The following is a 13,848-nucleotide window of genomic DNA, read 5'->3' as shown; positions in this document are numbered from 1 at the left end:
GACTAATGTTACTGTAAATGTAGAATATGCAGGTGGCTGATCTAGTGCATGCAGACAGGTCATTAGACAAGGCAGAGACAAATGTGGAGCTGGAGGAACACAGTAGGTCAGGCAGTATCAGAGGAGCAGGAAAGTTGACATTTAAGGTCAGGACCCTTTTTCAGAAATGGGATCCCAATCCAAAATGTCAACTTTGCTGCTCCTTCGCCTGGCCCGCTGAATTCCTCCAGCTCCACACTTGTCTCTGACTTCAGCATCTGCAGTTCTTACTATCCCTCATTAGACAAGGCAGTTGTCTTTGGAGACCAGGCAGACATTTTTGTTCAGGCATTACAAGATTTCTTCATATTGGTAATCACTCGTCAAGAGGACAATTGAGATTCACATTGGATTCAGTGAGGGTGCTTCAGAAACAGGAGTGCAGACCTAAGCAGCCTTTTTTTTTTTTCCACACTTTCTGACTGAAAAACAGTTAAATCACCAATTAGCTCAACCATGTGGTTTAGAAGAAATGCCTTCAAAAGTAAATCTCTCCAGAATATAGTAGCAAATACACTCGATTGCCTTGACAAGATTTTATGCTGTTACTATGAATCTTCTCTATCTGGTTAGCAAAACTCATTATTTTCTTACAGTTCAACAATGACTTGCCTTTCAAAATTTTTCTCTTTCCTGTTTGATTTTCAAGTTACGACATAATGAATGTTATTTCTCTGTAGACTGGTTTAATAATAGCTAGAAGACTACCCTTTTAAGGTACACATTAACCTTCTAAGATTTTAAGGAACATTGTCTATCACTAAGCTACTAGAGGAAACCTCCATTTATCGCTGTTACCAACTCTGGCAAACTGCCTACCTCCAATCTCAAGGATACAGCAGTATCCCATAGTGAACCCTTGATCTTGGCTTATTCCAATAATAAGGTCCATTTTAGCCTTTCTAACTTCTCTGCAGAAGGCATTGAAAAATATTCCTATCTACTTTCAAATCACATTTCAGGATGTAAAATCGCATTAATATACTACCTAGGTAATTAGCTTGTTGAAAGCCTGTCAGCACATCCACATGATACATAATATGGACAGGGGTATGGGATTCAGTTAGTTTATGGCTGACCAGTCTAACCACAAGTCAACAGTAAAACCTTTTGGGATAATTTTACTTTGGGCAGCACAGCAGGGGATTTCTCTATCTCTTGTTCTGTTTCTTTAGGATCGTGCGTCCTTGTGACGAAGAGCTGAGAGGATTTTTGGTTCTGATGGCGTAGTCACTCTAGTTGCCAACAAGTGCTTATGATATTCCCTTGCTTCTCCTTGCTGCTGCTTGGACGTCGGTTGAAATACCCTTTTCCATCAAGTAGATGTTTGAAAACAAGATTCCATGGCTAGGATTGTTTAAGATCCTAGCCATTTTTTTCCCCTTTTGCATTTCAGATCTAGCTTGTTTGCTGTGACGTAAAAATTACACCGGGAAATCCATCAGTAAAACTGGGTGTGAGCTGCATTTTTACATACTATGTATGGGCACATATGATCTTTCAAATTGGCAAATTTTTTTCAGTTTTTCTAAAGACTATTGATCTGTGTTTTTTTTTTAAAAAAAATCAGATTTAAAATATTTATCAAGTATTGTTTTAAATGTGGTGCTTGCAGCTGCTCGATATAATGCCTCCTGCCCCTGTACTGCGAATGGTACAGTATGGTATGAATTTTTCCTGCCTGTTGGACTTGTGTCCAGTTGCAAATTAGAAGTAGTATTCCAGTGTGTGTTCCACTGTGTCGAACCAGAGTGGAAGTATGTTGTTTCTGTGCATGGCTCACCTTGTTAACACACTGCTGTGGATTTTCATGAAATAGTGCTTCTCCACGTGATGCAAAGAGAATATGTTAGGGCATGCTTTTAAAAATCCCCAGTGGGATGTTGTGATATACCTTAGACCAGAAAGTGGTGTCCCTGCCTGGAAACTAGCCTTAAGATAATTTTGATGTATTTCAGTACATGAGAATAAAATGAAAAGTGGTGTGGTGTTTTGTGTGCTACACTGCTCTAGAGTAGCTGAACAGTGTGCAGCATACAATGTCACAACCACAAAGAAGGTGCAGAGAGATCCGAATTAACATTTGAGAGGTCCATTCAAAAGTCTGATAAAAATGGGGGAGAAGCTGTTCTTGAATCCATTCATATGTATGAAGATTTTTATCTTGTACCTGACAGAACAGGGTGGAATAAGGCAGTATGTTAAATAGTTCTAAAAGCTTGTGACGCTTTCCTTTTGAAATCTATTTGAAGTTTAGGAAAACTCATCCATATCACTTGATCTGAATTATGAATCCCATCACTCTGGATAAGAACTTTTTTCTTCATATGCATCCAATTCAGTTGCTGTTGTACGAGGTCCAGAATTTGGATTCCTGTTATGTTTTCAACACAATCATCTGAGCTTTTGTAGGTCGGAAGGGTCTACCTGCAACACATGGACTGCAGTTCAACAAGGCAGTTCACAATGACGTTCTCAAAGGCAACTAGGGAAGGCACACACATCTCACATGAGCTAATTGCTAGAGGTCCTTGTGCCTTTTGAACAGTTGTTTGTAACCAAATGAAGTAGCCTACTGCACTGAATGTTAGTTATTTTAGATGATGATCATGGTGCTTGGGTGATAGGTTGAGGCCAAACAGGGTACCTTTGTATCATGGTCATATTTTGAGAATGCCATGGATAATCTTGGCGAGCTATTTCTGCATGACATTGGGTGGAAACTCCATTCGAGCAAATGAGTTTTGACTTGAGGCAGTAGCACACCAAGGGCCCTGAAGGCGAAACTAAGGTTTGTTTGGAATCTTGTTTTCTTTTAAGTAAAATGAATTACTAGCATGTGTATGCTACCCTTGTTGCTTCTGTATATAAATTTAAGTAATGGTCAATCTTGTGTAGAATTCATCCTAACCTCTTGACCAAAAAAAATGACATCACATTATTGAGCTTAACTTCCTGGTTCTCAGTGTCCCTAAACAATACTGTATGCTTTAAATGCTCTCAAGAGTTATGTTGAGTTTGTAGAGGACATCAGTTTGATCTCAACTGGAATATTGTGTCCAGTTCTGGGCGTCACACTTTTTTTTAAAGAAAATTTGAAGGCATTTGAAAGAGTATGTAAAAGATGATACCAGGGATGGGGGGGGAGCGTCAGGCATGAGGATAAATTGGAAAAGCTGTCTCTTCTCTTTTGGAAAAGAATGTTGAGGTTTAGTAATGATTTCTTTAGACCTCTGTCTCGATGTTGAATATGGGCACCATGGATAGAGGGAAAAAGCCTTTTCCTACTTGTAAAAGAATGAGAGGGCACAGATTTTAAAGTTATTGGCTACAGGAGCAAAGGCAACATGAGGAAAATCTTTTGCAAGCAGCATGTAATTTGGATCTAGAATGCACTGCCTGATGTGGTGGAGGCAGGTTGAATTTCAACTTGAGGGGAATCGGGTTGTTGTCTGAAAAGTGTAATTCCCAGAGCTATTGGGAGAAAATGGGGGTGTGGCAGGAGGGGAATTGCTCTTTCACAGCTGGCGGAAATATGGCCGTGTGACTTTGTGTTGAAACAACTCTGAATTTATTTGTGGTGTGCTTATGTGCAATGCATAACATTCCTCAGCACGTGTGGATTGAAGCGCTGATTGCTGCCTATAAACAGAAATACTATTTTCGTGCATCTTCTGACACATCCAGTACTGTAGCACAGCTGGTGCAATTAATACTGATATGCTATAGGTTGCATTCTATTTCTGTTAACCATTGCTGACTTGGTTTCAATGGTTGAAGGGAGTTTGGTGGAATACTGACAATTTGTGACTTGCATGACTGGGATTTCCTCTTGTGGGTTGTTAGTCAAATTGGCCCTAACTAAATCAGCATGTGCCCACCAGCTCACTTCCACTAGCCTGCCTTGTCCTCCCTTCCTCTGTCCTCTACTTGCCTGTCTTTGTTTGTTTTTTCCCCAAATTTGAAACTAAATTCCAGTAACTCTAGTTGGGGGCAAAAGTAGCATTCTGTTTCCTGCAGCAGAGTGAGATATAAAGATGTGTTTTGTTTCAGATACTTTTTTGAGGTTGTGGAAATCCCATCCAGCATTTTGGCAGGACATCTCACCTAAGTTGTTTTAATTATTTTTTTTGACTTTTTCAACACTAGAGAAATAGAATGAGATTTGAACTTCTTTTATGGAGAGGTGTTTTGTTGATGGCTCTTCCTCATCTTACCCCCCAACCCCAATCCAAATGTAAGTTGGGATTCACTCTTAATCCGGTGTACCTTGACCATATCCCACTTTTGGAAAGTTGAAATTTTAGCCTTAGTAAGGAATGCAGAGAATCATGGCTATGCAATTGGAAATGATCCAGTACAAATACTGTTATTAAGTGGAGGCATCTTTCTTTCTTTCTTTCTTTCTTTCTTTCTTTTTTTTTTTGAGAAAACTGCAGAGTTTGTGCCAGAGCTTCCTCCTTTTTTTTTTTTTTTTTTTTTTAAGCTTTGGTACTCTAGCAGGATGTGCTGTATCCCCAAGCTCATTTCTGAGCTTGGTCTCTCCTGGTTAGCCTTAGGTAATTGTATCTTATTGAGCTGCAGCCATGTTTGTTCCAGTTGGGTTAAAATTGACTAGTGTCTAGTAAAGTATCAGTCCCTCCTATCAATACTGTCAGAGACTTGTTACTTTACTCCAATGTACCAGAGGTATACATAAGGCAAACCTGGATTCTTTTAGATGGTTTGTGTTAAGATTAGTAATAAGCTTAAGTGATGAAAAGACTGGAAAGGACGGCCCTTCCACTAATCCAACCAGAACTATGGATAAGCTACATGGACAAGACCTTCGTCATCATTAAACAGACCAAACTAGAGGAGACACAAACTTATAAACAATACCCTCACTAGAATAAAATTTGCCAGAGGGGAGGAGAAGAACAAACAGCTCCCATTCCTGGACGTCATGGCAGAGCACAGGACAAATGGGGAACTCCAAACAAAAGTACACAGAAAAGCTACACACACAGGCCAGGTGCTGAACTTCAACAGTAACCATAACACACACAAACGAAGCTGCGTGCGAACACTATTTAAACGGCCAACGACGCACTGCAGCAACACAACTACGCCAAGAGGAAGAAGAATACCTTTTCCAGGTTTTCAAGGATAATAGATATCCGAAAAATTGGGTCAGAAGATGCCGACACAAACAACTTCAGAAAGATACTACACGCCCTGACACTGATCACACTACCCTACATCGGGAACACGTCGGAACTAACCACAAGACTCCTACGACCGCTGGGCCTCAGTGGCGCACAAGCCCACATCGACCCTACGACAACTGCTCACCCGAACTAAAGACCGATTCCCTGCCATGGACAGGACCAGTGTCATCTATAAGGTCCCCTGCAGAGACTCAAACACTACATCGGACAAATAGGAAGGAAACTAACAGCAAGGGTACACAAACACCAACTGGCTACAAAAAGACATGACCAATACACTCTCATCTCAATCCACACGGATAAGGAGAACCACTAATTTGACTAGGACAACACCAAAATCCTGGGACAAGCTAAGCAGAGACAGGCATGGGAATTCCTAGAAGCCTGGTACTCCACGAAGAAAGCCATCGATTAAACACAACTCAACCCCATTATACACTCCTCTACGAAGGAAAACTGGAAGTGAGGCAATCCAGCTCAATGGACACCAGAGTTTAAAAAGCAGGCGGAAAAACACTGATGCTTCATTTGGAGGCTGCACTGATGTTACCCAGCAAGGTAATGAAATGTCTGCAGAACAACAAACCAGCTCGGCAAGCCAACCAACATCAACAGGAGGGAATGGAAGCTAGGGGAGTTGCATGCTCCTCTTGCAGGATGTGGGAGGTAAGGGTCCCTGCTGGTGTCCCCTCTGACTTCACCACCTGCAAGAAGTGCACCCAACGCCAGCTCCTCAAAAACCGCGTTAGGGAACTGGAGCCGGATGAACTGTGGATCATTCGGGAGGCTGAGGGGATGATAGAGAGGAGTTATAAGGAGGTGGTCACACCCAAGGTACAGGAAAAATGTAGCTGGGTGACTGTCAGGAAGAGGATAGGCAAACAGTGTAGGGATCACCTGTGGCCGTTCCCCTCCATAATAAGTATACTATTTTGGATACTGTTGGGGGGACCTACCAGGGAAACGCCATAGCGGACAGGTCTCTGGTACTGAGCCTGGCCCTGTGGCACAGAAGGGAAGGGAGGAGAATAGGAGAGCAATTGTAGTGGGGGATTCGATAGTAAGAGGCACAGACAGGCGGTTCTGTGGACGCGAACGAGATGAACGGATGGTACGTTGCCTCCTGGGTGCCAGGGTCTGTGATGTCTCAGATTGTGCCTTCAAGACCCTTTTTAAGGGGGAGGGTGAGCAACCAGCAGTCATGGTACACATTGGTACCAATAACATAGGGAGAAAAAGGACTGAGAATGTGAAAAATGAATACAGGGAGTTAGGTTGGAAGCTGAAGTCGAGGACAAACAGGGTAGTTATCTCTGGATTACTACCAGTGCCACATGATAACGAGGTAAGAAAATAGGGAGAGAGTGCAGCTAAACATATGGCTACATGGCTGGTGTAGGAGGGAGGGCTTCCATTATGTGGATAATTGTAGCACATTCTGGAGAAGGTGGGACCTGTACAGTAAAGACGGGTTGCACCTGAACCGGAAGGGCACAAATGTCCCAGGAGGGAGGTTTGCTCTTGCTGTACGGGATGGTTTAAACGAGATTGGCAGGGGGTGGGGAACTGGATTTATAATTGAGAAAATGAGGTATTCAGCCTTCCAACAGACACAACAGGGAGTGAGGTTGTTAATAAAGAAATGTGGATGATGGAGCGTAATTGTGGACACAGATGGTTTGAGGTGTGTATACTTCAATGCTAGAAGTATCAGAAATAAGGCGGATGAACTTAGAGCATGGGTGGGTACTTGGAACTACGATGTTGTGGCCATTACAGAAACTTGGGTAACTCAGAGGAATGGTTGTTGGAAATTCCGGGATTTAGATGCTCTAAAAGAAATAGGGAGAGTGGAAAAAGAGGCGGGGGAGTGGCATTGCTAGTCAGGGCTAGTATAGTAGCTACTGAAAGGCAGTTCGAGAATGTCTACACAGTCGGTTTGAATTGAGGTCCAGAACAAGAAAGAAGCAGTCACTTTTGGGTTTTTTTTTTTAAACAGACCCCCTAACAGTTGCAGAGAAGTAGAGGAGCGGATTGGGAGGCAGATGCTGGAAAGGTGCAGAAGTCACAGGGGTGTAGTCATGGGTGACTTCAACTTTCCAAATATTGATTTGGAAACATTTTAGTTCGAATAGTTTAGATGGAGCGGATTTTGTCCAGTGCGTTCAGGAAGGATTCCTGGCACAGTATATAGATAGACCAACATGAGGAGAGGCCACTTTGGATTTGGTGTTTGGCAATGAACCGGGCCAAGTGTTAGACCTGTTGATAGGAGAGCATTTTGGTGGTAGCGATCATAACTCTGTTACTTTTACAATAGTCACGGAAAAGGATAGGTACATATAACAGGGTAAGGTTTATAATTGGAGGGGTAATTACAATTGTTAGGCAAGAACTGGGTAACATAAATTGGCAACAGATGCTGTCAGGGAAGAGCACTATAGAAATGTGGAGATTGTTTAAGGAATGCATACTGCATGTGCTCAAATGTTTGTCCCTAGCAGGCAGGGAAGATGGGTTCGAGTGAGGGAGCCTTGGTTCTTGAGAGGTCGAACGACTAGTTGAGAGGAAGTAGGACACTTTTATAAGGTTTAGGAAACAAGGAACGGAAAAGGCTCTAGAGGGATACAAGTAATCCAGGAAGGAGCTATAAGGGGGCATGAGAAAACCTTGGGGTTTTCCTTGATCCTATCTGCCAAGGCTTTTTACACATACATGAGGAACAAGAGAATGACCAGAGAAGGGGTAGGGTCGATCAAGGATTGTAAAGGGAATTTGTGCACGGAGCCTAAAGAGAGAGGAGAGGTCCTTAATGAATACTTTTATTCGGTATTCACAACTGAGAGGGACCTAGTTGTAGAGGAGGATGTTGTGAAACAGGCCGGTAGGCTAGAGGAGGTCTGTTAGTAAGGAAGCAGTGCTAGGAATTTTGAGGAAGTTGAAGATGCGTCCCCCGGGCCTGATGGGATTTATCCAAGGATTCTATGGGAAGCGAGGGAAGAGATCACAGGGCCTTTGGCGATGATCTTTTCGTCCTCCCTGTCCACAGGTGTAGTTCTGGAAGATTGGAGAGTGGCAAACGTCACTCCCTTGTTCAAAAAAGGGAATAGGGATAACCCCAGAAATTACAGGCCAGTTAGTCTTACGTCAGTGGTGGGCAACTTATTGGAAAGGGCTCTGAGAGACAGGATTTATGATCACTTGGATAGGCACAGTTTGATTCATGATAGTTAGCATGGATTTGAGGAGTAGATCATGCCTCACAAACCTTATTGAATTCTTTGAAGAGGTGACCATCCACATGGATGAAGGTAGAGCAGTGGATGTGGTATACGTGGATTTAAGTAAGGCGTTTGATAAGGTTCCCCATGGTAGGCTCATGCAGAAGGTAAGGAGGCATGGGATAGGGGGAAATGTGGCAGATTGGATTCAGAATTGGCTGATTCTTAGACAAAGGGTGGTAGTGGATGGAAAATATTCAACATGGTGCTCAGTTACGAGTGGTGTATCACCAGGATCTGTCCTGGGTCCTGTTCTATTTGTGGTTTTTTGCAACTGATTTGGATGTAGGAGTGGAAGGGTGGATTAGTAAGTTCACGGACGATACGGAGGTGGGTAGAGTTGTGGACAGTGCGGAGGGCTGTTCTAGATTACAATGGGACATTGATAGGATGCAGAGCTGGGCTGAGAAGTGGCAGATGAAAAGTGAGGTGATTCATTTTGGAAGGACAAATTTGAAAGCAGAACACAGGGTTAACGGAAAGATTCTTGGCAGTGTGGAGGAGCAGAGGGATCTTGGGGTTCATGTCCACAGTTCCCTGAAAGCTGCCCCCCAAGTGGATAGAGTTGTTAAGAAGGCGTATGGTGTGTTAGCTTTCATTAATAGAGGGATCGAGTTCAAGAGCCGTGAAGTTAAGCTCCAGCTATACAAAACCCTGGTTCGGCCACATCTGGATATTGTGTCCAGTTCTGGTCGCCTCACTACAAGAAAGATGTGGAAGCATTGGAAAAGGTGCAGAGGAGATTTACCAGGATGTTGACTAGAATGGAGGGAAGGCCTTACGAGGAAAGGTTGAGCGTGCTAGGGCTTTTCATCATTCTAAAGAGAAGGATGAGAGGGGACTTGAGAGGTGTACAAAATGATCAGAGGTATAGATAAAGTGGACAGCCAGAGACTTTTTTTCCTATGGTGGAGGTAGCTATTATGAGGGGACATAGTTTTAAAGTGAGTGGAGGTAGATATAGGGGAGACATCAGAGGTAGGTTCTTTCCTCAGAGTGGTTGGGGCGTGGAACGCATTGCCGGAGAGGGTAGTGGAGTTGGCCTCATTAGGGGCATTTAAGCGGCTATTAGATCGGCATATGGATGATAGTATAAGGTAGGGGTGGAGGTTAGATAGACCTTTAGGATTAGGGTAAAAGTTTGGCACAACATTGTGTGCCGAAGAACAGTACAGGCTCTATCTTCTCTGTTTAACACCCACAACCCAAGCTGCAAATCTACTCTTAAAACCTTGGAAAGCAAAGCATGTTTGACTCACTTGCCTGATTCAAAGTAATGGATTTTGAAGAGAGTTAGAATTGGAGACCAAAAGAAGATATACTTTCTGTAGAGGGAGTGCAGTGGAAGTTCACTCACCTTGTGGCAGGACTGCCCTAATGAGGAGGGATTGGTTTGACTGGGCATCTATTCACGAGCATTTGGAAGGACAAGAGGATTTGATTGAAATTAAAGCATCATGGAGAATGTCTTCCCTGGTTGGAGAGTCTAGACCCAAGGGATGCAGTGGATCATTTTTTTGACAGATGATGAAAAATATCTTCACTTGCAGATTAGCAAACCATGGAATTCTCTACCCCAGAAGGCTGTGGAGGTCAGTCATTGAATATTTTTGAAGAAATTCAGATTTTTAAAGGCATCAAGAAGTATGGAGAGAATGTGGGTTAAAGTGGATCAGGCTGAAAGGGTGGAATAGCCTACTACCTCCCCCTCACCCCTGCCTAATTTTTATGTGGGGTGGTATTGTACCTGCATATGCACAAACTTTATCAAGAACCTTTTTTGAATCTCATGGAATGAGCTTGTTTCTCAGACTGAAGATTGAATCCTCAGCAAGATCATGGTATACTGAGTTTGGACACTTGTTTTAATGTGTTATTGAGCTGGTCTTGGGTATACGACATTATAATTTGAAAGTTTCCCAATTTGTTTTTTTCAAAACAATATAGAAAGCAGTGAAGAGACTTAACATTTCCCGACTACGTAGAGGGCTGGAATGAGTAGAGGTGTGGACGGATGAAATATTTAATGCAAAACAGTGAAGTCTTGTGTCTTAGGAAGAAGAATAAGAGGTATGCCGAACTAAGTTAGAGGGTGCAGACCATGATACTAGGATAGAGGGAATTGAGTCGTTAAAATGAAAAGCTTGTGTTTCATAATGCTTTTCACCACTATATTGTACAAAATATTCCAGACCTCACAGGATTTCGGGAATCCTCCAGCAGATTGGAAGATTGCTAATATTGCTCCCATTCTTTAGAAAGCTATGGACTAGTTAGCCTAACTTTTGGGAAGATCTACAGTTCTAATTAAGGAAAAAATAGAGCATTTAGAAAAACTTAATTCCAATAGTAGGGCTCCTGTGGCACAGCAGTGTCTCTGCTTTGAGCTTGACGCCCCAGGTTGAAATCTTGTCTATGCCAGTGATGTCATAAGATGCCTGAACAGGTCGATTTTAATTAACAAATCGGTCACCATGGTTGTGTTAAAGTGAAATGATATTTTGACATACCTGGAGTTCTTTTGTGGCTATAAGCAGTTGATAAAAGGGAAATGGTAAGCGAGTATTTAGATTTCCAGAAGGCATTTGTAAAAGATTACCTCAAATCCTGTGCATTGTATTAGCGTGGGTTGAGGATTAATTAACACAAAACAGTGGGGATCAATGGGTCCCTTTTTTTTAGGTTGGGAAGAACTAACTAGTGGAGTGACACAGTAGGAATATTGCCAGCAATTTTTGGTCCATGTCTAACAAAGTATGTGTTGGCCCTTTTTTGAGGGGGTCCAGAAGAATGATCCTGGAAATGAGTGGCTTGTCACATGCAGAGTGGTTGAGGACTCTTGATAGTCCTCTGGAGTTCAGAGAGATATGGGGTGCTTGCTGAAACTGATAGAATACTGAGGCCTGGATAGTGTGGATATGGAGAAGATAATTTCCACTAAAAATGAAGACTAGTACCCAAAGGCACAGTGAAGGAATGACTCATTAGAACTGAGATGGGGAATTTCTTCAGCCAGAGATTGGCAAATCTATGGTACTTGTTGCCACAGAAGGCTGTGGACTCAAGTCATTGAGTATATTTAAGATGTTCTTGATTACTATTGTGATCAAGGGTTATGGGGTGGAGGCAGGAGAATGGGATTGAGAAACACATCCGCCATAATCAAATGGCAGAGCAGACTTGATGGGCCAAATGACCTAATTCTGTTGCTCAATCTTGTGGCCTCCAGGATTAGTCATCATGCAATTAATAACTCTTGCCCTATCAGCCATGATAATATTGAATGGTATTGCAGGCTCAAAGGGCTGAAATGGCCTACTCCTGCACCTATTTCCTATGTTTCTAATTAATGACTTGGAGGCAGAGGTGCAATATTTCCATTTTTGTACCAGCAAATATAGGTGACAGGGCATGTTGTGATGAGGCCATAAGGAATCTGCAAGGGGATATCGAGTTGGCAAAACCTAGCAGATAGCGTTTTAAGTTAGGAAAGTATGAGCACTTCATTATGACAAATCAAAATTCAGTCTATTATTTAAATGTAGTGAGACTCCCAAACAAAGTGTAGTATGTCGGGATCTGGGTGTTCTTGTGCATGCAATGCACAAATGTTAACATGCAGGTGCAGCAACGAATGAACGTAAATGAGATTTTGGCCCCCTTTTTTTTATTGCTAGGATTTGGAGTTTAAAACTAAGGAAATCTTGTTACAACTGTATAGACTAGTGTGGCTGCACTTAGTGTTGTATACAGTTTGCCCATTTTTGAATGATAATGTACTGGCACTGGAGGCTGTTCAAAAGCAATTCATTTAGCTGATTCCTGGGGTTAAGGAGTTGGTTAGCCCTTCCCCTCATTTTAGAAGAATGAGGGGTGATTTTATTGAAACATACAAGATTTGAGGGGGTTTGACAGGGTGGATGCAGCGTAGCTCCCACTTGTGGAAGCGTCTAGAACCTGAGTGAAGGCTCACTCAATTAGGGCTGAGATGAAGGTGGTTTTTCCCAGGAGCAGAATGAATCATGAATTTCTTCAATTCATAGGGTTGTCTAGGCTGAGTCATTAAGAATATTCAAGCTGAGAACAACAGTTTTTTTTTTTTAAAATCCGTAAAGGAATCGGATTTTTGGAGGTGGTGGGAGAGGCGCGAGAGTAGAGTTGAGGATTATCAGATCAGCTGTGATCTCATTGAATGGTACAGCAGACTAGATGTGCTGAATGACTGATCTCTGCTCCTGTTTTTTTTTGTAGGAAATGTGTGTGCAAACTACTTCCAAAAACAACATCGTTATCAAGTTTGGGGGAGAAATGTTGAGCAGGGCACTGGAGAAAATTCCCTTGGTCCAGTGCAACAATGCATTGGGTGTATTACATCCACTTGAACAAGCAGATGTTTTAATGCATCTTCCAACTGTACAGTGCTCTCTGTCTTGATTCTTGTGCTTGAGTACTGGAGAGGGACTTGAGCACAGGACTTTGATTGAAAGGTGAGTTTACGAGTAACTGAGCCGTGCGTGATGTGGCTAATGTGGAGAGACCTGAAGGGATGGTTTGCTCCCCTTGGAGTAGAGAAGGTTGGAAAAACATTGAAAGAAATGGTGAAATAATTGCATACAATCAACAAAATGAAACTGCTTCCAGTGCTACAAAATTGGTACCTCTGACAGGGATAAGTTTTTGTTCCTAAAAGAACAAGATGAGATATATGGATACCGGGAATTCCCATACAGGGAATTGTGATCTGGAATGCACCGCCTCAGTCTATTGGAAGCAGAATCTGTATCCTTTCAAAGGGGAATGAAATACTTGAAGGGGAAAGATTTTACGGGGCGAGAAAGAAAAGGATGGGGGTAGGTGTGGTATATTCCCTCAACCAAACAGCTGGCATAGGTAGAATGCCTTCATTTCAGTTCAATTCTGTGCTGTATCGGTCTGAATAGTACGAAAGGGCAATATGTGAAAGTGCTATTCCAATTGATTGATTATTTATCTGCATTACTGTGAACTTCACCTCAGTTGTGGGTTCAAATTACTCTACTCTTGTATTCCTGTGCATTGTATGCCTTTGTCTCATTCAATAGCCTAAATTTTTTGCTTTGGTATTTCATGCTGACTTCTCTTATCTTGCCACTGCCTTACCATCTATAATTAGGCAGCATTCTAGGATACTTCAACAGTTTGAAAGCCCCATGAGATCAATAGGCACTGATTTGCTTGGGCAGAATTTGTGGAGGGAAACAGATTTGATGTTTCAGGTCAGTGACCTTTTTTAATCGACCATAAAGCTGGGTGGGATAGCGAACGGAGAAGGATGCAGA

At 42.4% G+C, this 13,848-nt stretch overlaps 1 protein-coding gene across 5 annotated transcripts in view; it reads left to right on the top strand.

The window, feature by feature from the left end:
- LOC109931155 (diphosphoinositol polyphosphate phosphohydrolase 2-like) overlaps positions 1 to 13,848 on the top strand; it is a 65,679-nt gene that overhangs the window by 35,144 nt on the left and 16,687 nt on the right. Inside the window, exons 1-2 of one of the 5 annotated variants that reach the window (XM_048610345.1) lie at positions 10,482 to 10,600; positions 12,782 to 13,017. The exons of 3 other annotated variants lie outside the window; for them this stretch is intronic. Coding sequence is in view for 1 of the 2 variants with exons in the window: in XM_048610342.1 (XP_048466299.1) it covers positions 13,227 to 13,309; positions 13,683 to 13,785 (186 nt within the window). In the remaining variant the exon portion in view is untranslated. Of the gene's footprint in view, positions 1 to 10,481; positions 10,601 to 12,781; positions 13,018 to 13,044; positions 13,310 to 13,682; positions 13,786 to 13,848 lie in introns of those variants that run through there. One more of the 5 variants, XM_048610342.1, reaches the window with a different exon arrangement.

This window comes from Rhincodon typus, chromosome 22 (assembly GCF_021869965.1).
Source record: "Rhincodon typus isolate 14 chromosome 22, sRhiTyp1.1, whole genome shotgun sequence".
Classification (NCBI taxonomy): Eukaryota; Metazoa; Chordata; class Chondrichthyes; order Orectolobiformes; family Rhincodontidae; genus Rhincodon; species Rhincodon typus.
The sequence above is the reverse complement of the archived record's forward strand: the minus strand, read 5'-3'. Positions and strand labels throughout refer to the sequence as shown.